The 26,208-nt window shown below is 36.0% G+C and overlaps 1 protein-coding gene across 2 annotated transcripts in view; it reads left to right on the forward strand.

Annotated features, from left to right (window-relative positions):
• The window catches only part of LOC136042311 (uncharacterized), a 44,894-nt gene that overhangs the window by 4,800 nt on the left and 13,886 nt on the right, over nt 1–26,208 (forward strand). Inside the window, exons 2-6 of one of the 2 annotated variants that reach the window (XM_065727261.1) lie at nt 2,799–3,128; nt 4,872–5,051; nt 7,914–8,195; nt 12,039–12,693; nt 24,713–24,958. In XM_065727261.1, coding sequence (XP_065583333.1) covers nt 2,799–3,128; nt 4,872–5,051; nt 7,914–8,195; nt 12,039–12,693; nt 24,713–24,958 — 1,693 coding nt within the window. The remainder of the gene's footprint in view (nt 1–2,798; nt 3,129–4,871; nt 5,052–7,913; nt 8,196–12,038; nt 12,694–24,712; nt 24,959–26,208) is intronic. The other variant, XM_065727262.1, reaches the window with a different exon arrangement.

Genomic DNA, 26,208 nt, shown 5'->3' on the forward strand with positions numbered 1-26,208 from the left:
TCATTCGCTTTGGCAAAATGAACCCTTGTTCCTCTTACTTTTTCTCAAGTCACCCTATATCCTCTGTAAATACTGGGCAAGATCTTGGAATCACTATGGATAATGAATCAAAATTCAGTATTCATGCTGAGAAGTCTGCTGCTGATGCTAGTTCAACCATGTGGCTAATTATGCATACTCTTTCCACTTGTTCCCTTAAAGTCATCAGCCTTCTGTATAAGGGACTTGTGCATCCTAAGCTTAAAGTTGGAATGTCTCTAGCCTCCCCTTATTTTAAAAAAGCCATAAAAGTGTTGGAAGATGTGCAGAGACATGCCACCAAAGTGATATCTGACATGCAGGACCTTTCCTACCCTACAAGACTAGCAAAGTTAATGAGGGCTAATACACTCCTAGCATTATTTCCCACTGTTGTTCCTAATTCAAGAACTTGTTAATGAAGTCACCTTGATCATTGCCTCTGATTCCTTGATGGCTAGGTATATACAGGTGTTGGATCTTTTTCTGTTTCTAATGGACAAAAGAAGGACATATCTATGGAAAAGGTTATCCTTTTCTTGTACTTCCAAATGAATCTTATTTATCAGTTCAAGATCTAATTTAGAATTGGTAAGTACCATAACGTGTGAATTGGCAGAGGGGGTATTGTTCTGCTTGATGTGTCTCAACGACTTCAGCTTTTGCTGTAATTTTTGCTGACAGCACCAACTAGTTATCTCAGAGCCTTTTAATTATACTTGATCATAGCTGGAATACAGCAGGAGCTGCACCTACTTTGTCCTCTTTGTGCATCCAGGTCGTCAAAACGCCACATCTTCAATCTTTAAAGAGTAGTTAGGGAAGGATATCAAGTTTAAACAATCATTTTTTGATGGGGATGTTGAACTGAAGGACACTCTGTACATCCCAGTTGTTACTTTGTATAACTGCACTAATTAAGTTGAAAATTTTTAGAAATGTCAAAAGGGATGTTGAACTAAATCAAAAAACACCATATGCATTCTGGTTGTCAAAATGACATGTCTATGATGTCTCAGGAATAGGTAAAGCTATTAAATTAAAAATTTCAGAGAATATTGAAAGGTATATTGAACTTAATCAGACTGCAAGTATGTGCATCCCAGTATAGGTAAGGGTATTAAGTTGAAGCCATCAGAGTTGAGGGGAATGTTGAACATAATCAAAATACAGGTATGTGCATCCCAGTTGTCAAAAGTGTAGATATGCAATATCTGAGGGTTTACTGGCTAATGGTATTTAGTGAAATTTTCAGCAGATGTTGAACTAAATCAAAAGATACAATGTGAACCCAGCTTGTTAAAATCATGTGTGCAATATCTCAGGAATAGTTAAGGGTATTAAGTTGAAACTTTCAGAGAACGTTGAGGGGGATGTTGAGCTCTATCAAAAGATACTCTATGCATCTTGGTTGTCAGAAGGTCACATTTACAATATCCCAGGAATGCTTAATAGTCCTAAGTAAAAATAAATTGAATATTCAAGTCAAGTTTAAAGCAAACAAAAATCACTATAAACAGAAATCTGGCTCTTGTTCCTTCCCCCTCTTCTAACAATAGAAGTTTTAAAGACTATTGTGTCATTTGTGCTTTACTGAAAATGAATTATATTACGCATATCTTTTATATCTACAACGTTGAAAAACAAGAGTTACAATGAAATAAAATCTTGAAGTGCCTAGTTTTTAGCAATTAATATCATTATATATTAAACATTCAGTTTTTTTTTATTAGTTCTTTTCAAGGACTGTTCAAGACATATATTTTTCAATAAAACACAAATTACGCAATGGGCAATATACTGTTATGGATAGGAGAAAGAGAAGAGGGTGTGGCCAAGCTTCTGTTTGCAGTAATTTTTTGTTCATTCTAATTTTGAATTGAATATTCAGTTTAGCTTAGCTTTAAGATTTTTGATTCATTTATGTTAATACCTGTTATTTTTATGTTAGCTGTCATTGTTTATATAATTTCCTTTGGTTTAGGGTTTCATTTATTCTTTATTAGTTATTTCTGCTCGTTTTGAGTTTGAATTATAATAGGAATTTATTTCTACTAGTCTCAAGTTTTAATGCGGCTGTTTACTTTTCTTTGAAAAAGTTCTTTTTTTGGAAAGTATTTTTTTATTAATTTAGGAATGTAGTCAATTGACTCGCAAAAAAACTTCAAGGGGGGAAGCAGGATGGAGATTTACACTTTCAGTAGTGAAATAGAAACCACAAACTTTTTTGCCACAACTACACCCAACAACATCAGCACAAAAATTTTTTATATTGGGGGAGGGGATGTTTGAAGATTACTCAGAGGAGATATTGTAAGTTTAATATTTTTAATTATAGAAAGCATATGTTTATACTCTATTTTTTATAGTAGGGGCATTGGTATTCGTCTCTCTTTAACTTCTTATTACGTCTTTACAGCAACAAAATATCATTGACAATTTCTTTTTCTTTACTTCTTTAAATTCTAAGGATATGCCATTTTATTTGAGACTGATTTTATTCTTTAAATCAGGTGGTAATTTATTTCTTAACAGTTTTCTTCACTATTATTATTTCTATTTAGGCTCACAATTTAACTTTAGAAATAATTAGTTAACAATCATTTGAAGTATGACAGCCAAAACCAGAGCCAAACAAGCAAAAGTGTATTTTTACCACACAAATTCTACTTTTCAGGGAGGGATTCTTGGAGTAAATACACCTGATTTCTCTTATCACTTCCCCCCCTTTTCTATGGGCTAAAGTTGTTTATCAAAATTTAATGGTTGTATTTTCATAGGTCCAATTTTTATTATCAAAAAATGATTTACTATTGTCACAAGAAGTTATTCAAACCCTGTCATCAAGCCTGAAAGAGCTCATTTTAGCAACGTCTGAAATAGTGGATGATCAATTTCTCCTTGCCACTCTCACAGCTTTTGAAGAAGCAGGCAATAAAGGCGAGCCACATGAAGCCTGTATGTTGCTACTGGAAGGTGCCATAGAATGCTTTGTGCAATTGGAGTTAGAACAAGTTAACAGTCTAGTCCAAAGCATTACGATTGCTAAGAAAGTAATAGATATGATGGCTCAATCATCAACATTTCATGAGACTGTATCTACTTTGAAGGTATTAATTTTTATTTCATAGATCAAATTGTCCCCTAATCCTCTCCCGAAAACCACCCACTAAGCCGCTAACACTGAAGAAATGAAAAGGTGACCCATTAGTGAGGGCCTAATCTGGTATTTTAGTTTGGGAGAGGGGAGGAGTTTATCGAAAGAATCTTGTTTGGAGGAGGGAGTACGACGGGGCGACAGGGACGAAAAAGAAGGGGTTTATATTCTATAGTTTGTTTCTAGCTGTCTCAAATAAAGATTTTTATGTACATTTTCAAGACCATTTGAATCAGAAACTTTTTTTTAGGATAAATAGCTTTCACCTACATTTTTAAACCTACTTACGAGAGAAAGGAATATTTTAGGGGGTTTCCAACCGACCCCTCCCCCTTCCCTCATTGATACAGCCCTGACATCTGTGTTACCATTGTAACAAAAACAAAGAAATCAGAATAAATTCCTATAGCTTTTGAGGTGATGGATTCTAGAATTCTGGCTAAGGGCTTTTCACAATGGGGATTGCATCTGTGGAGTAAAGAATCCATTTTATACTGAAATGTACGCACAGATGGACACAGAATCTTATTAAAGGTCGATTGGGGGCGGGGTCTTTTCTAATTGCAAATGAGTATTTTTCAAAGCAAATAAGTATTTTCATTTAATTTGATATAACCTGCTTTTATCTCTTGAATGTGCATTTCCAATTCATTGATTGAATTTTGTTTAGTAATAAAGAGGAAACTGACTGCAGTAGTTACACCTAAACATGGCATTAGAATTAGAGGTGTTAGGGCACTGGCAGAACAAATGAGTCGCCAATATTCCAGCCAAGGGCCCAAAAGGCCTAAGCAAGCAGTGGGGGATAAAAAGTTGTTTTTTCTAGGCACAAAGGCTTTACAGTCTGAATGCGCAAAGCTTGTTAATTTGACGCTAAAAAGCTACAATTTGTGTTTTTTTTTTTAATAAAAGTAATAGGCTCCAGAAAGCACCCCTCTTGGGATCCAGTATCTGACCAGTGAAAATATAAGTTATTGGTAAATCTGACTTATTTCGTTGTATGCTTTAGCTCCTCGTTCAAATTTAGCTACGCCTGCATTTTATTGGCTTATGATCAATTTTGTTTGAACTTAGTTGAGCTTGGGAGAGAAGCAACGCTAGCTATACTTACTATTATTAGATGACACTGTTTTAGATGGACTCTCATTTGGAAATTTTGGACTGTTTTGTGTTTTGCTGAGCGTTTAATTTTTGACAGTGTAATTTTGAAAAACGGGTTGTAGATACCAGAGTTCTTCAGTCAGGAGCTGAGTTCTTCGACCACACAAATATTGTGAAAGGCTAGTCAGTGGTTTAGGAAAAATTAATTATTCCTGGGCAACGTATTAAGCGTACTGGTGCGAACACAGAAATATGCGCTAATAGTTGCCTTGTCTGTCCACTGAAGTGCCTTGTCTACAAGCCGCTGCTTATTCCCAGCTGCCTGCTAAGATCTATAGTTTACACCAGACCTTACTAATGATAAATGAAAAAGTGACTATCTATTATCGTCATAAAACTGAAAAAAAAAAAATTAATCATATTCATCTTCTGTCCTTGTTTTCACGGAGTTTTCTGGGAGAATAAAATGAAATAATAAAATCGTTTGACAATTTTAGTTCAAAGCTTATCAACCCAGGAGGATCTTTTTACGGTGTCTTATCAGTTATTTTGACGAAAAATTTATCATATTCATCTACTATGTTTGTTTTCACAGAGTTTTCTGGCAGAATGGAATGAAATAATAAAATCATTAGACAACTTTAATTCAAAGCTTATCAACCCAGGAGAGAGGAACACAAACCAAAATATTATGATGTCTATCTATATTTGCCTTAAACATCTGGTTGAAAACTTGGCAGAAACAGCAATTTACCCTCTTAGTAAACATACTAAGGTAAGTGTTTTAGTTACTATAACCTATTGGCTGGTAAAGGGGGTTGTCTCTGGACTGAACCTCCTACCATTGAAATAAAAAAATTTATACTTGGTACATGAAGGATAAATCTTAGCTTCTTAATTTTGTAAATTATATCTTACTAGCTGTTGGGGTGGCGCTTCGCGTCACCCCAACACCTAGTTGGTGGGGGCACTTGTTGCCCCCCCAAGCCTCCCCGCGCGCGTAAGTCGTTACGTGCCATATTAGTTACGCGCCATTGTAGTTGTGTCCCTGTGTCCCACCTGTGAATATAGATAGATATATATATATTTTTAACTACGTAAAACTTGCGAATATACAACATTCTTGGCTGTCCCATTGTCTGTGCATATAAATAGATTGTCAGGTTTACCGACTCTTGAACATGCAACACTCAATTGTCCATGGGAAAAACAATCTGTATTCAGACCTATACCTCATTATTCTAATGATTGCCCTTAAGCTTTGTTGATGGTGATTGCTAATCGAACATTCCCTGTGTCCCCGTCGTCATTTATATATCCCCCTGTGCCCCCCGGCGTCCCCGTTGTTGTTGTTTCCCTGTGTCCCTGATTGCTAATCGAACATTCCTTGTGTCCCGGTCGCTTTCTCTTTGAGTGTCCCGGTCGTCATTTATATTCCCTACTAGCTGTTGGGGTGGCGCATGACGTCAGTTGACACACAAACTTGACGTCACTCGACACACACACACACACAGACAATTTATTTTTATATAGATAGATAGATATGATGTTGCTGGCAGATAAGCACTTTACCGTCTTAGTATAAATACTAATGTAGGTAATTTATTTTACCATGATCCATAAGGGGGTCATCTTCAGTCTTAACCCCTGACATTAAAATGAAACAAAAAAACTATTCTGGGTATTCGTATGGTAATGTACCGCTTTTTGGAAGTGTAAAATTTAGCTTCTGAACTTCGCAAAGTATCAGCCTACAAGCTATTTAGAAAAAGCACACAAAGCAAGATACTTTTATTCTTAGCCACCCAACGTAAAGGCTGTATGTAACAAGATGTGAAGGTGCCTGTGTCTTCTAGTTGAAAGGAAAACCTATCAAAATCAATCGAAAAAATTCTAAACTAGTTCTTCCGTTAATGTTGAACTATTTAACTCTATAACTATTCCAAGGTTCAGTTGTTTCTGCGAAACTTCATTTCAAATGTCTTCGCCTTGACAACATTTACCACAGTATCACGCAGCGTAGTATCCTATATATTATGCCTTTAAAAGATCCTTGTGTTTGTGCCTGAATATAATAAGCTGCTAAAACCAGAATCTGTTTTCCCACGTGTTGGCTTCACATATAACTGTGGACAGAAAATTCTAGATTGATTAATGAGTGTACCATTGCTGGTCTAGAACCGTAGTTTGAAATTTTGCGAAAAATATTAAAGAAAACTTTAGATAATCTAGTGTTTACATTCTTGTTTCAATTGTAATTTTTGTTGCTTTTTTTCTTACTAGGCTACGCTCAAATACTGTTTTTTGTATTAGCAGTTTAAGTTTTCCAGCTTTTTTCTTATTTTCCTATATCGTTCTCTCCTTTTTATTTTATAATAGAGTGAGTGGATTTCAAATAAATATATAGAAATAAAAAAGAATGTAAACTTGTTCTATTTCGTCAGTCGGATATCAAAAGTTCGTATCTCCACAACTGTAAATTTTCAGAAGAGCAAAAAGAAAATCTCGCAACTTTTTTTTATTTCCCCTCTGATCAATTTTCTGAATCAATTGATTCCGGATGAATTTTCAGGGAAATGAATAAATAATAATAATAAATGAAGAAATAAAAGAATATCAATATCAAAAGAGATTTTGTAGACAGTCTTTTCCGCACGTCCTCATTCTATTGGTTTGAGATAAAGGCAATAGGATTAGAATAGAAGATCAACTATTTTAGAGAAACATAATAAAAACATAGTGGATTATTTTTTTTAAGATTATGCTTTCTTCATATAAGCTTTGTTTGAAATAAGCATTCTTCACAGTCAAGGACATACAGAATTTTCTTTTTTGGGGGGGGGCTACAAAAAACTTGGGTGGGGCACAAAATGCATACAAAATCTAATTATATGCATTTTATTTTACTTTTTACGAGTTGGAGAAAAGTTTGGGGGGGGCTTCAAACACGGTACCTCCCCCTCTGCATACGGCCTTTTCCCAGTATTGCGCATATTTTTGAGTTTGAATTTTTTATGATTTCATCATTCTCCTCTTGAATATTGATGTCAATTTCAGTTAGAAGTTGCAAAAAAATCTCTTACAACTGCTCTGCCATGAGTACGGGTAGATAACAAGTTATGGCGCTAATATGTAACTAACATGTTACATTTCACGTGAAAACCAAATGATAATAATAAGCTCTAGTTCAAAGTGGCTTCAGTAAAGTATAATTCTCTAACGGAAAAGGCGCTTAAGTCCACTGCTTCCATCTTAGCATTACAAGACGTTTCATATTTTAGTTATGATAAAAATACAGATTTAAAATTAATTTAATTAGTGTTTTTTTAGAATTCGAAACGTAACTTGTTCATCTAAAAGTGTTTTAGCTTTCCGTACAGCGGATGGTAAGTTTCAAAGCTGGTATCTGGGAATGGTGGCATGTTGGGATGGTAAAATTGAATTATAGATATCTACAAACGATTTTTTGGGGGGTAGACAAGAGATCTACTTATTTCGTCGTCTGTCCTAAGATACATGATCAATTTTTTTTACGATACCGACGTGGCATTAGCGAGCGACGCTTGATAGTCGATTTATTTTCTCGTGCATTCTGAAAAAAATTTATCGACATTTTTAGCCATGAACGTTTTTGAAGTATTCCAGGAAAACGCTAGTCGAAATGATTGAAGCTCTGCTAGATACGCTGATGTCTCACTTGAGAACCCCAAAAAGTAATGGTACAATCATTGTTGACGATGGGAGTTCCAACTTTGTGTCTAATATTGATCGTCTTCTGGATCAACTTTCAAAAACGGTGGAATTCCAAGATTTACAAGATATTGAATCACTGATTGCAGAGGTTGTCAAGCACTCGGAAGAAGTTGCTTTAGCTGTTGACGAAAGTGATGGAAGTATACTTCGTTCCTTTAATGAAAAAGTAAGCTAGTGAAATTTGATTTTTAAAAGTTCTAGTGAAGCTGAAGCTAAAAAAGTTCAAAAATCAAATAAATTAAAGAAAAAAATCAAACCAGGAAGGTTTTTTAGCTTATTTATGTTGATGAAAATTCTTATTTCAAATTTCTCCATTGTACTTTGACGTTTCTTAAATATCAAATACCCCCTCCCCCAAAAAATTATCTGATTTTCCCCATTGCGATAGAAAATAAAAACTTTAAAAGGCAATCGACTCTAAAGTCAATTTAAATTTTTTTTTTCAACAAACTACATTGTTTGTTCAGAAACAAACAATATTGTTTGTTTTTCGGATAATACACGTGTTTCCCATTGTGTCTGGGCTTTTAGGCCCAGACAAAATGACACAATAAGTAAACCCAGGTGCGATTGTATGAAAATAACAAATCTGCTCCGTTTAATCCTTAGCGTCTCGTAATGCTTTGGGAATGTTTCTTGATTTAGTATTAAATAATAAAAAAAAAGAGTTTTTGCACCTGAAAGTAAGGAGGAACATTAAACAGACACAAATTATTCCGCATAAAAGGGAGATTGCCCCTTTTTCAACCCTCGCCCGTACGCTAAAGTTTTTAGAACTTTAAAAAGCTTCTTTTTCGGATTAAACTGGCCCTTGTGTTTCTAGATTCACTCCTAAGATACTGGGCCAAAAATGTAAAATTTAGCGTAAAGATCGACGGTTGAGGAAGGGGTGTTCTTCACTTTTCGAAGAGACTTGTTTTCTAATTTAGTTTCTGACCGTTGTTCAAATCATGCCGGGAAATCCCCCTCCTCCCCTCTCCGTGAACAATTTCCCCTTGAAAATCCCTCCAGACGAAAAATTTCCTCTTTAGAAAATTCGCTTCTGCTTAGATTCCCCTCTCCCCAGATTTATGGTTAGGTGATGATCAATTCAATCTTGTCTATTACTGATATTTGATTATTTTCTTTTCAGTCTATATATATATATATATATATATATATATATATATATATATATATATATATATATATATATATATATATATATATATATATATATATATATATATATATATATATATATATATATATATATATAAAGAGAGAGAGATAGAGAGAGATTTTCTAGGAAAAAAGTGTAGATTTAGCATTTCTGTAGATAAAAAAAATTCTCAAGTTTCAAAAATTTCTCCTTGTATAATTTCTCAGTCTATTTTTAGCTATAGGTTGACAATTTAAAATGTCTGTATAGTGTCAGAAGTCATTTAAAGTGATTAAGTACTGTCATAGTTTATCTTTTGCAAAAGATACATCTGGAACGACCCGCGTGCCAATCTTCGTGTCAGCCTCTATGATGTCATTCTTTATCGACATCGTATTCATCGATCTTCATAGTCTTTGAAATCGGATCCTGGCACTTTGATTTGGTGTCCCCTGTGGCACATCCTCTTTGATAAATATTGGTTAATTTTTTCTTCCATTAACTATTTTATCTTTGTTAACTATTTGGCCAAAATTGTTGGTTTGCGGCAGAAAATGGCACTTTGCTGTGGTGCAATCTCTTTAGTATGACTTAGAAAAGGCCTTAGAACTTAAAATTCCTGTATAAAGAAGCCTCCTTGGGATTATTTATGACCTCTGGTTGATCGCTTATTGCAAAAATGAGGACAGAACAGTAGTAATATGCGACTGTGATGGCACAGGCTGATATGCTAAAATGGAACTCTAATGGGTGAAACATTACAGTAAACTTTACCTATCAGAGACCGCCTCTTGGTTTTTCTACTCGTTTGGCTTGTTAGCCTTTCTGAAGTAACAAAAGTTGCATGATTGCTTGCAACTTTCGAACTTGGTTGTTTTCTTTAACTTGGTTTGTTGTATTTGCTATTTGATTTCAGTTTTTCCTGACAGTTCATTGTAATTTTTTTGTTTTGTTTTAAAAACAATTTTTTTATTTGCTGTAATTTCTAATCGTTTTAGGTTTGACTTATTAGTAGAATATTATCTTGTTCTATTGAACATTGAATCATGGTTGCGACTTCTGCCGCAGCCTGATAAAGACCGAGTTTCTTGCCCATAGTAACCGAAAATTGAAAAACTTATTTTGAAGAAAACTGTCAAAGAATTGCCATTTGAAGCTGATTCAGCAATGTTAACCATTCTTTCGATTGATCTTAATGGTAAAAGTTTATTGCGAAAACAAATTTGTGGAATCTTGAAAAATTGTCTGAAACCTCACGATTGTTATGTCGGGTTGAAATGAAAGGTTCGCCAGTGGAATCATCATAGCCGAAATTCTTATTTTGGAGAATCACTGTCCGCCATCTTGGGCAACAAGGAAAAACACTTTTTTGCATCAGAAGCAGTGATTTTTGTTTCGTTTTTCGTCGCCGCTAGTGGCGCATTGAAATATTATAGAGAGATGTTTAAGGGTTCATTTTGAAGTTAATTTTTGTATATACGTGCTTTTTGTTTGTAATGAATAATAATATTAAAATAAAATGCATTTTTTAGAAATAAGTAAATTAAAATTGTTGATCTCTTAAGTTCAATCCTATGTTTTACTCGAAATGTTATTTCTGTATAGACTGTATACCTTATTGGTAAAAAAAAAGGAAAAGAAAGGGAAGAACTACGCTATATCGTAGAACGGCTACAGCTTCGTCTAAAAACCATGGCTCAATGAGCCAAATCACAAATTATAACGATCACAGTTTACATCATCACAGAAGAAGCGTCATAAATTATTGGGATCACTATGTACGTTTCTTAGAAGAAGCGTTTTAAACTCTCCCGTTGGAATTTTTCTATCCAACAGAACACAAATGGAAATCTCATCACTGATCACAAGTGGAATGTTGCTTTTAAATTCTATGTTCATGTTGTCGCAATAAAACACTTGTAATTAAACCCAAAGAAAAATAAATAAAGAACACAAATTAAGCACTTCTGATAAGAGCACTCTATCAGCTACACTGATGGCCTATTCATAAACACTTGTTGACAGGCTCTATAAGACATTGAGTTTTTTTTTTAGTTTATTCCAATCAATTCTATAACAACAGATTCTGCCTGGGCCTGTGACTATACGGTATATTATTTTGAACGTTTAAAGCAGCAAGTAAATGTCTCCTTATCATACGTAACTGTTGGGCCTTCTAGTAAAGTTTAACTAACCATAAACTACAACTTGCAACAACAATGACAAAACAGAAAACATCTACTAAAAAAATAAAAAAAAAATAAAGAGCACAAATTTAGCACTTCTGATAATAGCACTCTATCAGCTACACTGATGGCCTATTCATAAACACTTGTTGACAGGCTCTATAAGACATTGAGTTTTTGTTTTTTTTAGTTTATTCCAATCAATTCTATAACAACAGATTTTGCCTGGGCCTGTGACTATACGGCATATTATTTTGAACGTTTAAAGCAGCAAGTAAATGTCTCCTTATCATACGTAACTGTTGGGCCTTCTAGTAAAGTTTAACTAACCATAAACTACAACTTGCAACAACAATGACAATGCAGAAAATGTCTACTATTCAATCTACAGTTTACGTTAGATCTTTCACTTGGTTTTGAAGGGGAGAAAGGAATTATTGGGCTAATCTAAGACGTATTTGTATCAAAACCGCAGGTTTCCATATTAGCCCCCTCCCCTGTCATCAGTAAATCCACGCAATATTAAAATTCTCAATGATGATTACGATGTAATTTGAAGAAGATTGTGAATTTGAAGGAGGATCAATAGGCCATACTTTCAATTTTCTCAATACTCTGTTTCTGAAAATGAGCCTTGGATTCCAGTTATAATTCTGTTCTTGATATGTGTATTTCTTTACAGGTTCTGTCAGAATTTCAAAACTTATCTAATTTATTGGAATCGAGTAAATCTCCAACAACAGATTCTGCAATGGCCTGTGATTATACTGCAGATTTTCTTGAACTTTTAGAGCAACAAGTAAATGTTTGTTTATTACGCTTAATTCTTGACACTTTTAGTACAGTCAATGACCCTATTGAAAATGCTCTGAAGGGTGAGAGAGTCTTGTTAACTTTGACTGAGCATAAACTAAACCTTGCCGCAAAATTGACAATACAGGCCACATCTAGTGTTGAATCCATAGTTCATATCAGGTCTTTCACTTGGTTTTTGCAGCACGTCGTAGGAGATCTTCAACGGCTTTTTGAAGATAGCAGAAGGGATGAAGAAAAAATTGTGTGTCTTTTGAGACTTTGGAAAAGTGATATAGCAAAGCTTGTCAAAGAAATTGAGGCATTAGTTGACCCTTGTGCTTTCGCTCAAGTTGTTGAAAGGACTTTGAGGAAGAGAGGGGAGCATATTAAAGCAGTTGTAGCGGGTAAGAAGACTGGTAGTTTGAAAATAGAAATCAGGTCAATTATTTCTGAGATGTCCTATTTTTTGAAATTTTTGACGAGGGAACAAATAGTTGATGCTGCTACTTTGGAAGTTCTACCTGTTGCGGATGTTAATATTGGTAAGCATTTTTTTTTTTTTTTTTTTTTGAAAGTTTATAACATCCTGCCATGTGTGTCAACATTAATAAGTTTTAACTTAATAAGTTTTTTTGAAATTTTTAACGAGGAGGAATAGTCGATACAACTTCCTGCTATTAAGCTCAATACTGTTAAGCTTGTTTTTTGAAGTTTGTGGCATTCTACCACGGGTGGGAATAACTTTTGTATTTAATTAAGTTTCTGAACTTTTTTTAAAAATTTTAACGAGGGGAGCTATGGCTGATTTGCTACTTTGGGAGGGAATCCTATTATGGATATGAATATTTTTGTTTTGTTGGGTCTTCGACGTTTGACGGTTTGAACTGGATTTATTAGGAGTTTCAGAAACTCATATCCCAGGGGTAGGAAGCATGAAATTAGGTGACATAGAATTTGTTTACTCAGGAAGGAAGGATGGGGTACATAGACAGGGAGTAGGGCTCATGATGAATAAGGAAGCTGCTAAGTCTTGTTTAGGCTGGGAAGGTATTAATAATAGAATACTAATTGCTCATTTTATGACTAAAAAGTTTAGGGTATCAGTTATAGTAGTATATGCCCCCATTGAACCAACTGATGGAGATACTAGTGACTCAGATGAATTTTACTTACAGTTACAGGAGCAAATAGACAGGGTACCATGTAGAAATATGGTGTTTTTGCTAGGAGATTTTAATGCCCAGGTTGGTAGAAATAGGGATAGATGGTATCCTAGCCTAGGTAATTTTGGTGTAGGAAAAGAAAACAGTAATGGCTATAGGCTTTTGCAATTTTGTAGGTATAACAACCTAGTTATAACCAATACGGTGTTTGGTCACAAAATGGCCCATAAGTTGACATGGTATTCACGTGATGGTAAGACAGCAAACCTTATTGATTATGTTATTGTAAACAGAAGACTAGCAGGATCAATACAAGATACTAGGGTGTATAGGAGTGCCGTTATTGATGTTAAAAGTAAAGATCACCATCTAGTAGTGTCTAGGGTTAATTTAAAGCTGAAATTTCGGAAGAGTAACTCCCTCCCGGAAGATTATGATGTTGGTAGACTTCAGGATGAAAATTTGAGAAAAAAATTCCAGGAACAAATGAGTACTAAACTTGAGGGTTTAAAATTTGACAATGTGGAAGATGGATGGAATAATTTCAGAAAAACAATTTGTGAAGTTGCTGATGGTGTCCTAGGGAAGAGTGCTAAGACAGCAACTAGGAATATTAGTGAAAAAGCTTTAGGTTTAATAGAGAGTAGAAGGGGTTTGTATAAGAATTATCTGAGCGATAGGTCGTATGAAAACAAAAGGAATGTAAAGAAAGTGGAGAAAGCATTAAAATATGAACTAAGGAGATGTGAAATGGAGGCGATGGATAAAATTGCTGAGGATCTGGAAGATGCGGCTAGACGGCATAATAGTAAAATATTATACTGGCATGTTAATAAATTGAAAGGGAGTAGCCGATCCGGACTAGTCCCAGTTAAAGATAGAAATGGGGCCACAATTAGTGATAAGGAAAAAGTTAAAGAAAGATGGGTGGAACATTTTGAGAATGTGCTAAACCGAGATACAGTTGCAGGAAAAGATATAGATGAAAATGAAAAAGTTTGGGATACCTTGGATGTGAAGGAAGATTTGTTTAGTGAGGAAGAATTAGCGACAGTACTAGAAGGATTAAAAAATAATAAGGCCCCAGGTGCTGATAATATGATTAATGAGTTCCTTAAATATGGTGGCTCTGAGGTTAGGAATAAGCTACTGAAGATTATGAACATGATTTTTAAAAAAGGGGAAGTACCCAATGATTTTAGGAAAACCTTAATTAAACCACTGTATAAGAAAGGTGACAAGAGTGAATGTCGGAATTATCGGGGCATTAGTCTGGTCTCAGTAGGTAGCAAATTACTGAGTAATATGATACTTTTTAGACTGAGACATGCTGTAGACAAAGTTTTAAGGGAAGAACAATGCGGTTTTAGAGAAGGTAGAGGATGTGTCGACCATGTTTTCACTCTTAGGTTAATAATTGAGAAGTCCCTTCGTTGTCAAACACCTTTGGTCCTTAGTTTTATCGATTATGAGCAAGCTTTCGATTCTGTTGATAGAACAGCGTTAACAAAGGTCTTATCGTTATATGGTATACCAGAAAAATACATTAAAGTGATTTGCGCTATGTACGAGAATAATACTGCTGCGGTTAAGGTAGGAAATGAGGTTAGCAACTGGTTTTGTATTAAATCAGGAGTTAAGCAGGGTTGTGTTCTATCCCCCTTTATATGGATCATTTTGATGGACTTCGTCTTAAGGAGCACAGGAAAGGCAATTGGAGACCATGGAATCAAATGGGGAGGAAGAACGCTCTTGGACTTAGATTATGCTGATGATTTAAGCATATTAGATGAAAGTGTGAGCAAAATGAATGAATTTTTAGAGGTTTTACGAGTTCAGGGTGCTAAAATAGGCTTGAAAATTAATGTTAAGAAGACTAAGTCACTAAGGTTAGGAATAAGTGAAGATGAACAGGTGACCTTAGGTAACGAAAAGATTGATCAGGTTGGGAGCTTCAGTTACCTTGGTAGTATTATTAGTAAAGATGGTGGGAGCAGTGAAGATGTTAAAAGTAGAATAGCTAAAGCTCAGGGTGTTTTTTCACAGTTAAAAAAAGTTTGAAAGAATTGAAAGATAAGCCTACAAACCAAGATTAGAATATTGGAAGCTACAGTGATGACAGTGGTCAAATATGGCTCTGAAGCATGGACACTCCGAAAAGCAGATGAAAATTTACTAGATGTTTTCCAGAGAAATTGCCTACGGATTGTTCTGGGTACCCGGCTGACTGACCGTATTTCAAACAGTAGGTTGTACGAAAAGTGTGGTTCAATCCCGCTTTCTGGGGCTATAATGAAAGAAAGGTTGAGATGGCTAGGCCACGTTCTACGGATGAAGGATGACAGATTACCGAAGATTGTCCTTTTTGGCCAACCGTCTGGGGCTACACGGAAAGCAGGTCGTCCTTGTCTGGGTTGGGAGGATGTCATAAATAAGGATTTAAAGGAAATGGGAACTTCCTGGGAGGGTGTAAAGAGGGAGGCTTTAAATAGATTAGGTTGGAGGAGGAGCGTTTCCCCGTCCCTTTCCTTTTTAGGAAATTTTTAGTCCCTTTCCCCGAATATGTTACCTGTATTGTCTCTTATTTTGCCTAAGTGTTTTTCTTTTAAAGTTTTACAGAAATAACAAAGCATATAAAGTACAGCTGATGTGCTTATGTGGTTTGTAATTGAGAGGAAGATGATGCCTTTAGACTAAGGCGTAATTCACTATTAGGTAACTTCGAATAACGGTCAGTTTGAAAGAAATAGTAATTTTTAGCTTAGCCCCCAACGATATACACCCCCCCCCTTTCCCTGCTAGTATTTAGCCAGTCAGAAAAAAGGATCTGTAAAATTTTACCCTGGTGGGCCTCGATTTTATCGCGATAATAGAGTAAATATAACGTCTAGCAAAACTTGAATCTAAATAAGTAAATGCAGTCCCTCCTTTTACCGACTATAAATACTATAGATTAACTATTGGTGATATAACAGTCGGTAAAAGAAAACCAACCAGATTGCTGAGAAAATCCTCTGCATTATTCGACAGAATTGAAAATGCCTCACACTGTTAGTACCATATAAATTTCAAAGAAAAGTGCCATCTTAAAAGACACATTAAACCACAAAGCTTTACTGTGCTTTTCCCTGAATCAGTGAAAATCCTACCCTGAGATTAAATAAAAAAAAAAACAAGTTTTTTTAAATGAAAGTAAGGAGCGACATTAAAACTTAAAACGAACAGAAATTACTCCGTATATGAAAGGGGCTTTTCCTCCTCGACACCCCGCTCCTTACGCTGAAGTTTTTTATTATTTTAAAAAGTAGAGTTGCGAGAAAGAATCAAACTTTAGCGCAAGGAGCGGGGTGTCGAGGAGGAAAAGTCCCTTTCATATACGGAGTAATTTCTGTTCGTTTTAAGTTTTAATGTCGCTCCTTACTTTCATTTAAAAAAACTTGTTTTTTTTATTTAATTTCTGAAAGTTTTTTAATTAATGCATGACTGATTTTGGCTATGCGTACATAAATTATTAAAATGAAATTTGCATATTAATTCTTTTTTTGGCTAAATGGCTTTCTCTTAGTTTTGATCAGACGATTTTGAGAAATAAGGGGTGGGGAAGGAGGTCTTGTTGCCCTCCAATTTTTCGGTTACTTAAAAAGGCAACTAGATCTTTTATTTTTAACAAACGTTTTTATTAGTAAAAAAAAATACGTAACTTAAGAATTAACTTACGTAACAAACTTTTATATTCTTATATTTTTGATTATATATATGAGGGAGTTGGTCCCCTCGTTAATACCTCGCTCTTCACACTAAATCTTGTTTTATCCCAATTCTTTAAGAATGACCCCTGAATCAGAAAGGCCGTAGAATAAATAGTTGAAATTATTTAAAAAAAAATTAGCATAAAGAGTGAAGTGTTTATCTCCTCCTAAATACCTCGCTCTTTATGCAAAAGTATTTTTAGAACCCCTCATATGCGTAATAATCTGTGTTCCTTTTTAAGTTTTAGTGCTTCTCCTTACTTTCAATTGAAAAAACTTTTTCATGTTTATATTTTCATTGTTTTTTTTTATAGTAATGCTAGAAAGTCCTGCGCCCTTTTCATTGAATTTCTCTTCCCCCATGAAATATTCCTCCAAGGAAAGATCCTCCCATATAGCCCCCTCCCCCTCCCCCGAACCCCACACCCAAACCAAAAAAATCCCCCTGATAACGTCGGTACACTTCCCAATAACCATTACTGTATGTAAACATTGGTCAAAGTTTGTAACTTGCAGCCCCTCCCCCAGGGACTGTGGGGGGTAAGTCATCCCCAAAAACATAGTTATTATGGTTTTCGACTATGGGGAACAAAATGGCTATCTCAAAATTTTGATCCGTTGACTTTGGGAAAAAAATGAGCGTGGGAGGGGGCCTATGTGCCCTCCAATTTTTTTGGTCACTTAAAAAGGGCACTAGAACTTTTCATTTCCGTCAGAATGAGCCCTCTTGCAACACTCTAGGACCACTTGGTCGATACGATGACCCCTGGGAAAAAAAACAAAAAAAAAAACAAATAAACACGCACCCGTGATTTGTCTTCTGGCAAAAAATACGAAATTTCACATTTTTGTAGATTGGACCTTGAAATTTTTTCTATAGGGTTCTCTGATACGCTGAATGCGATGGTGTAATTTTCGTTAAGATCGTATGACTTCTAGGGGGTGTTACCCCCTATTTTCCAAAATAAGGCAAATTTTCTCAGGCTCGTAACTTTTGATGACAATAACTAAACTTGATGAAACTTATATATTTGAAATCAGCATAAAAATCCGATTCTTTTGACATATCTTTTAGCATCGAAACTTAGGCTACGAAAAGCGTGGATGACGTAAGTTGCCCTACTCACCCAAAACAGGATAAGCCTGAATCGAGGGCAAACCCCATTAAAAATCAGAGTGATGAGCGTTGGGAGAAGCAATAGTGCATAAAAAACAACCAGAAGGAGAGAAGGGAAGCCAGAGGGCTTGGGGCGGGTGGCCTGCATGAGACATCTCCCCACGCCAGGACGTCTGAGGGGAGTGGGTCTGGACTGTAGCTCGGACATGCGTCCCTAACCAGCAACTCACCTCAACCGCAAAGTAAAAAGAGATATAGGGCTAACCTCTCTCAGAATACGACCCCGGAGGTCACTCCAGTAAAACAGCACCCCAAGATAGAGAGGAAAAGGAGATAGGCTCCTGGAGCACCGAAAGAAAAGAGGGGTTTTGTGGAAGCATCCAGATAGATACTCGTAAGAGTGAGCAGGAGTGACTGGTAACTCCTCAATGAAAATGATTTTGTCCTATTGATGGAAGCCGTTGAGGTCCAAATCATAGAGGGTAATCGGGGAGGGTAAAACTTCACGCCCCAGGAGACAAGCCTCCGGGGAGGAATTTTTCTGTTGAGAATATTAAGGACGGGTCATTGGAGAAGCTGACGGGGCTGTTGGTGGCTTGCAATCGTTTCCTCACCAAAAAGACCAAGATACACGCTAAGGAGGGAAATACCTAGCTTCACGTAACAATTGACGTAGATTTGGTTCCTGAAGTGGAGAAGCAAACTTCCGCTTCCCATTGGAATGAGGGGACACACGCTCCTCAAACCCCTTTACAAGAAGTCAATGGAATCCATCCCAGTAATGGACAAACTGGGGCCTTCCAGCTAAAACCAATTTGAAATTACGCCAGCATATGATCTTGGTAGTTATAGGGCTGGCAGATAAATTTGCGCTACTGCCAGGCAGCTTCTTAATATCTTGTAAAGGAGCTGGTAAAAATACAGACATTTTTAGCCATGGTCCAGGAGCAATGAGTCCTCGGAGAAAGGATCATGGGGAGGGTTAGTGAAGCTGAACTTCTGAAATCTGATTTGCTATGAACATATGGTATTTAGTCTAATTTACATGCCACATGATGAGAAACCACCACCGAAGGAAGTAATGGAACTGGTGGCATACCGTAAAGATGAGAAGATCCTCTAATCCTGTCATGCGATGCTAGTCTGCATCACACCCTATGGGGAAACACCAACACAAATGGAAGGAGGCTTGAGCTTCTGGATTACCTGGCGGGAGAAGGCCTTGTTTGGTACAAAGGGGATTCGAGTCCTACTATCACAATAAGAGGAAGAAGAGAGGTTTTGGATCATACAATGAGAGACTGGTAAATGGCATTCTTTCCGTCATTCTTTGACCATCGAAAAATAAAATTAAAAGTAGATATATTCCAAGGACAAAGGAAACTTCATGGGGATATAAGAAAAACGAATTGGCATACCTATAATCATGTGTTAGTCGACAAACCTGCCAATCTGCCGCCCAACCCTGAAATGACTTATGAATAGCGATGAAGACCACGCTGCCTTTCCTTATCGAACAAACACAACTTAGAAACAATGAGGAAACAATTAAGTCTAGCCTACGGGGAGCAGTTTACCTATGATATCTTTTATTTTATTAGTTTAGGTAAAAATATGCTAATATTATCAATCAACAAATATTTTTAAAATCCTGCAGAAATGAAAATCTTATTCCAAAGTGTTTAAGATATAAACTACATTTAAAAACCTTAGCCCATTTTATTAAAGACGAAAAACAAGAAGACATTATTTCTTCAGAAAGAAATATCTTTGGAAAATTTTTTGATGGAAAACCTGTCCACTGTTAATTTTTCTGAAGTTGTTAGATCAGAACTTGTTTAGCCATGATTTTCGCTTGTTAAAGGAACGACTTTATAAAAAAAACTGGAAAGCTTGAGAAATGAGTATTAGATGAGAAACCGTGTTTATTCTCCAAGATTCACTTCTAGACCCACTATTGTTAAACTCTCGTCTAGAACGGAAACACTGGAAAAGGGTCCAAAATTCTCTATTCTGTCAAAACAAGTTCCTATGGCAGATATAGTTTCCTCTCTATTTGCGTAAACACTACCCACCTGTTTCTAACCTGATGAAGTTAGGTCTTGTTTCATAAATACCCTTTATAACAGTCAAAAAAGGTTAAGTCCCCTACCACTTTTACACCAAAAAATGTGCACGACATAATTACATTACCTGATCTCGGCAAAGACCCGTCTATTAAAATAACCAAAGCAGACAAAAGCAATTCATTTGTTGTCATGGACACGACAGACTAATGACAACAAAATCCTTTCACATTTAAATGACACAGCTACATATAAAACAATAACTCATAATCCTACTGATCAGTTTGCTAATGACATTATAAATTAATTATAGCAGCTAAAACAGAATGGTGAAATCACCCCACAATTACACAATAAATTTCCCCCTTTGGTAGTTTCTGTCAAAAATTCTACGGTTTACCAAAAATACATAAACAAGGTATTCCCTTAAGACTTATCGTAGCATGTACTAAGCATGTACTTCAAACTTTTACTGTATTCACAAAATTCCTCTATTAGTAATTCGGTAGATCTAGTTAAAACACGTAGTAACACAAGTATTTCAGAAAACACAATAGTTAGTAGTTTTGACATTGTTTCCCTGTATACGAATATAGATGTGTCTATTTCTGAGGATTTATTAAAAAACAACCAACATTAAGAAATGTTTGCACAAAAAAAAGCCTGTATGTAGTTTTCACTAGTAATTTTAAAATCACAAATTTCTTAAATTCTGGTGAAGAGGGAACCCCAGTTGCTCGCCAAAGAGGGGTCTATCAAATACCATGCGACTGTGGCAATTACTGTATTGGAGGAACTCATCAGAATCTAGAAAAACGGCTACAACAGCATAAAGAAGACTTAGACAAAGTGTTTATTTCTAATAAATCGAATAACTCCTTTGATTCTGCTTTAGCTTGCCATATATTTAATAATCCCACCCACACAATACTTTTTGAAAGATCTTCTCCCATTAGTTATGATTTGGGGACAAAATAGGTGGTTTGGGAATCAATCGAAATTGGTCTCAAAATAAATAACGATATTTCTTTAAATAGGGACTTGGGGGAGTATTCGCTAAATTCTTTATGCTCAAATTTAATTGAAAATGATATAACAAAATATTTTAATAAACCAATTTATACTAGCATTGAACCGGTTATCATTTCGCATTTTGACGTAAGTTTATATATATATATATATATATATATATATATATATATATATATATATATATATATATATATATATATATATATATATATATATATATTGTGGTTTTTATCTGGTGGTGTGCTCAAGACAGCCCTTGGACATATTCACTGAATTGAATTCCACCGTTGTGAGAAAATTTCCGTATTGTTCCTAAGCTGTATTTGTTTGAATGACTTATGAGGATCTTGACCAGGAGGTAGAAATACGTACCGAAAGTGTGAACAGTGCGTATAAGCAGACAAACCCCCAAACACTTGTCGAGGAGGGAGACCTCGCTAATAACTGGTGAACTTTGGAATTAACTCAAAGAAGAAAACTGACCTGAAGGCTCCTAAGAATAGTATCCGAACAAAAAATCCCGAAGACTGGGATGCTTATTTGGAATGTTTAAAACTCCTGAAAAAGGAAATAAGGAGAGCAAGGGAACCTCATTGAGGGCTTTCAATGAAAGTATACAGTCAGATGAAGCCAGTAGTAGGCTACTAAAAACGCGTCCTGAGTTGTAAGGGAGGGTTGTGTCAAAAAAGCTGTGGAAGACTTTTAATCTTATAAAGTCAGTTGGACATAAGGCTCCAGAAAGGATGGGAAAAAATACTGACCTATTATATTGGTATTGTGAAGAAAAACCTCGCTTTAGAAAAACCCGTGCATGGCTCAAGGCCAGAGGCGTTTTAAACCTAAACCGGGCAAGAGGATTACTCAAACCCCAGGTCCTATAAAATTATAACTCTAACCTCCTTTCAATTGAAAGTGATGGAAAAATTGATTTATTGGTTTCTGATAAGTAATCCAGAAACCAAGAACATGATATCTGATAAACAAATCGGATTTGAGATAGGAGACTCTATAGATGCAGCGGTTCACCAATTGGCTGGCAAGTAGAGCAGGCCTTAGAATCTAAAGAATATGCCTTGGGCATATTCCTCGACATAAAAGGGACCTTTGAAAGGCTCTCTGTAAATCAACGAATCGAAAGTGAATAAAAACATCGAAGATTCTTCATTAAGGATATCCACAGGGGGAAGGGGCTGTAACCTCCCCATATATGTGAAACCTGGTTATGAATAGTCTGTTGAACTTACTAAAACAGCAACACGGATATAGCTAGGCACATGCAGACGACTCACTGTCCTTACTAAGAGGAAAATGAAACAGCTTGAGTTGGGAAAGTACATGCTGGACAAAATCCAAATATGGTCATAGAATAATAAACTACGGAAATGGCAAGTTCCCTCTGTTCCAAAAATGTATGATCACCCATTATTCTTAAAAAAAAATAAAAACAAGTGAAATGCCTAGGGGCGATTCCCAATCACCAAATGAGCTGGAAAGATCATTGTCTTGAAAAAGCTCGGAAAACCGCATTTTCTCTAATTTAATGTCAACGATTTGTGGGAAAGAACTGGGGCTTGGCTTCTAACAAGATCGTGTATTTACATAAGACAGTAATTAGACCGATTCTGTCATATGGGATGGTGGTTTGGGTCAGTTCAACTGCGTGCCATATAACTCCCTCAATAAGGTTGCAAAGGCTAATATGCCTAATGATTACATCAGCATATCAGGGAACCACTACGGCATCCATGGAGCGTATATTACTCATTGAAATTTTCCTTGGGGAAGAAGCAGTAAAAGTGCTGTCAGACTGCAGATAAATGATGAATGAATCCAGAGACAGTAGATATATAATGGCAAAAGTAAAGACCATGTTGATATCTGTAGCTCATTGCTTTAGTGCGGCGAGCTGCGGATGTCTTAGGATAATATTATCCCAAGAGTAAAGCCGGAGAGGCAGTTCCAAATTGTCATGAAGGATAGAAAGGAAATGGACCGAGAGATATAGCTGTTCTACCAAAGCATCGCGATAACCTGTTATACTGATGGGTCTCGGTTTGATGGAAAATCGGGAGCTGAAGTAGTAATTATAGTAATATACCAGAGTACTCATGGTGTTGGAAAGAATGTAATTAGTTATCACCTGGGAAATTTTGCTACAGTTTTTCAGACTGAAATGTTTGGAATAGAACGAGTGGTTGGAAGGCTGTTACAAATGGGAAGTACAGGAAAGGATATATGTATCTTAACTAACAACCAAGCGTGCTTAAAGGTTCTTTAGAATGTAAACTTCCAGAAAAAGAGAGAATTGGAATGCTACGAAGCTCTGAATAGCTTAGCCATCAAAGGAAACCAAGTTATCCTGATGTGGGTACCAGTCACCCTGGGATAGAGGGTAATGAGATGGTAGATGAAGAAGCTAAGGCTGGGACATCATTGAGATACTATGGTCCAAAACCTTCCATTCTAATTTTTCAGAGTTGCTGGAAGGTGGCGGTGAGGAGTTGGAGCAATGAGAGAGCGGAACGAAATTGGCATAGGAAGGTGGAATGTAAGGAAATGAAGGTGTAACTCCCAAATTTTAACCCCTCACTCACTAAACATTTTCCAGGAATTAAAAGCTTGAAACGAGCCATAACAGGAATTAGAAAAATTGGGAAACGTCTTTCCCGAATAGGGAAGGCCGAATCCCCATTATGCCAAAAGTCTTACATGGTCACTGTGGAAACAAACTGGCATCTTATCGTAGAATTTCCAGCTAGGATTAGACACCGACTTGAGATATTTCATAGTGTTATTGTTAACCTGGAGGCAGGGGTGTCCTAAGCCTCTTTTCATTGGGGGGGGGGGCTAAATTCATAGATTTTACTGAATCGCTGCCTGATATCTGAAGGAATCAGGAATGTTGCAAAATTTCACCTCAGGCGAAAATTTTACCGAATGCCAAAAAAGTTGGGGGAGCGGTGCGCCCCTCACCCTCTCCCTCGGGATGCTCCTGTCTGGAGGATATAGTAAGGGAAGAAGAAGAGGTCCGACAATTGAAAATATAGAGTAAGGGTTAGGAGGCCAAATCCATCATTCCCCACCCCCTTCCCTCCCCCTCGATCACAAATGGAGCATAATTTTGGGTATAGAGGCGATGTGCCTTGAAGATCTGAGTCTCGATCGAGTGATAGTGGATCCAGCCCTTTTAATAATAGTAACAATACCCTATGACTATCTGCAGTTGATATATTCTATCTAGATGGCCCACTCCTACACTAACCCCGTGTAAAAAAAACGTATGAAACAACAAAAACAAACCACTACATCTCCTATCTTCAAGCCATTTTAACCATGATTTTTATTTCGGTCAGTTACTATTAGACAGTCTTGTAGGAAGCATATGCACCCTCAGAAGTGCATTTTTTTTAATCTGAACAAAATGCTTTTTTTAGCTTTCCGCGAGGTAAAAGCCGCTTTTACACTTTTGGAGTCAGGAACTTGTCAATCCAGTCTCAACTCTTTGGTAAAAAGAATAGAAGTTTTAGTTAGTATAATGGAACAAGTTGTTGATGTCCTTGTAAAACATTCAGACGAAGATGGTACTATACCTGATATTCATAGCAGTACTTCTACCAAAAGCTTATCGACAACTACCGAAAGTGAGAAGAGAAAAAGGAGAAAGTCGGCTTCTACACACGGTAAGGCAATTTGAGTTCACAAATTTGGAATATGTAAATAATACTTATAAATGTAGATATAATATGCAAATTTTGTTGATAGAATCTCAAAAGTTGAAAAAATGAATGAAATATTGGTTGACAATAATTAGTTGACTGTCTATGTTTGTGTCTTGGGTTTGACTGTCTAGGATTGTCAAAAGCTCAGGTAATTTTACCAACAAAAATTTTGTAGATAAAATCTCAATATTTTGTCTGGGTTGAAAATGTAAATCTGTTTAAAAGTCTGCTTAAATTGCATGAAATTGACTATAGCTCACTGGGTAACTTTTGGCTACGTCAACGAATCTTCGACCCCCATTGAACCCAGAAATCCCTTTTCAAGATTTAACGTAATTCCCTCCTCCAGGGCCAGGATTTCTTAAGAGCTTTGACTCTTTATTCTAGTTAGAGGAAATTTTCTATAATGGGTGTACAGCCTAGATTAGTATCTGAGTTCTTTCTCTTGTCTTAAGACAAAACTTTTTTGAAAATTATTCATTTTGGGTTCGAATCTGGCTCAAATCTTTTTGAGGGTAAAAGAACTACTTTTTCAAAAGGAGCATTTTCCAGAATATATGTATTTGTGCTGATTTTTTTCAAATTACCTATGTTCTAGGTAATTAGTGCTTAACTAGTTAATATTCAAAGAAAAAAGCTTAGAAACTAAAGAATATTCCTATTAAAAAAATTTTTACTTGATCCAAATAAATTTAGACCTTAAATTAACTAGTTTGCTGGGTAAGGCGACATTGTCAGTGCGCTTGTAGTTCAGTACGTTTTAAATTGTCAAATTTTTAACTTTTGGCATTTCCAGCAAAAGAAAAATTATATATCTTTATAAGTAGGAAATACTAACTTTACTCCGATTGGCACAGAATCCTAGAGTCTCTATTCGTGTTCACGTGCTCCAACAAAAAAATTGTCGGCAACAATTGTCAGGAACAAAACAGACAACAAAAATATGCTTTTAATTGAATATTCACCTTCTTTGGCAAGTGTTCCTTCTTTTTATCCGTTTCCTATAGGCTTTGGTAAGCTTCTCCTCGTTATCTCTTTCTTATGCACTTTGGTAAGCTTCTCCATTGCCCCTTCTTATCTATATCTTATACACTTCGCCTTTTTTCTTAGAGTTAACGTTTGTTGAGCAGAAAAGTTCGCTTTGTGTACTCAGACCGGAAAAAAAAATCCACATATTTAATTTTATAAGAACTTCAACTTCTCAAGAACTG

The sequence above is a fragment of the Artemia franciscana genome, unplaced genomic scaffold (genome assembly GCF_032884065.1).
Source record: "Artemia franciscana unplaced genomic scaffold, ASM3288406v1 Scaffold_1071, whole genome shotgun sequence".
Lineage (NCBI taxonomy): Eukaryota > Metazoa > Arthropoda > Branchiopoda > Anostraca > Artemiidae > Artemia > Artemia franciscana.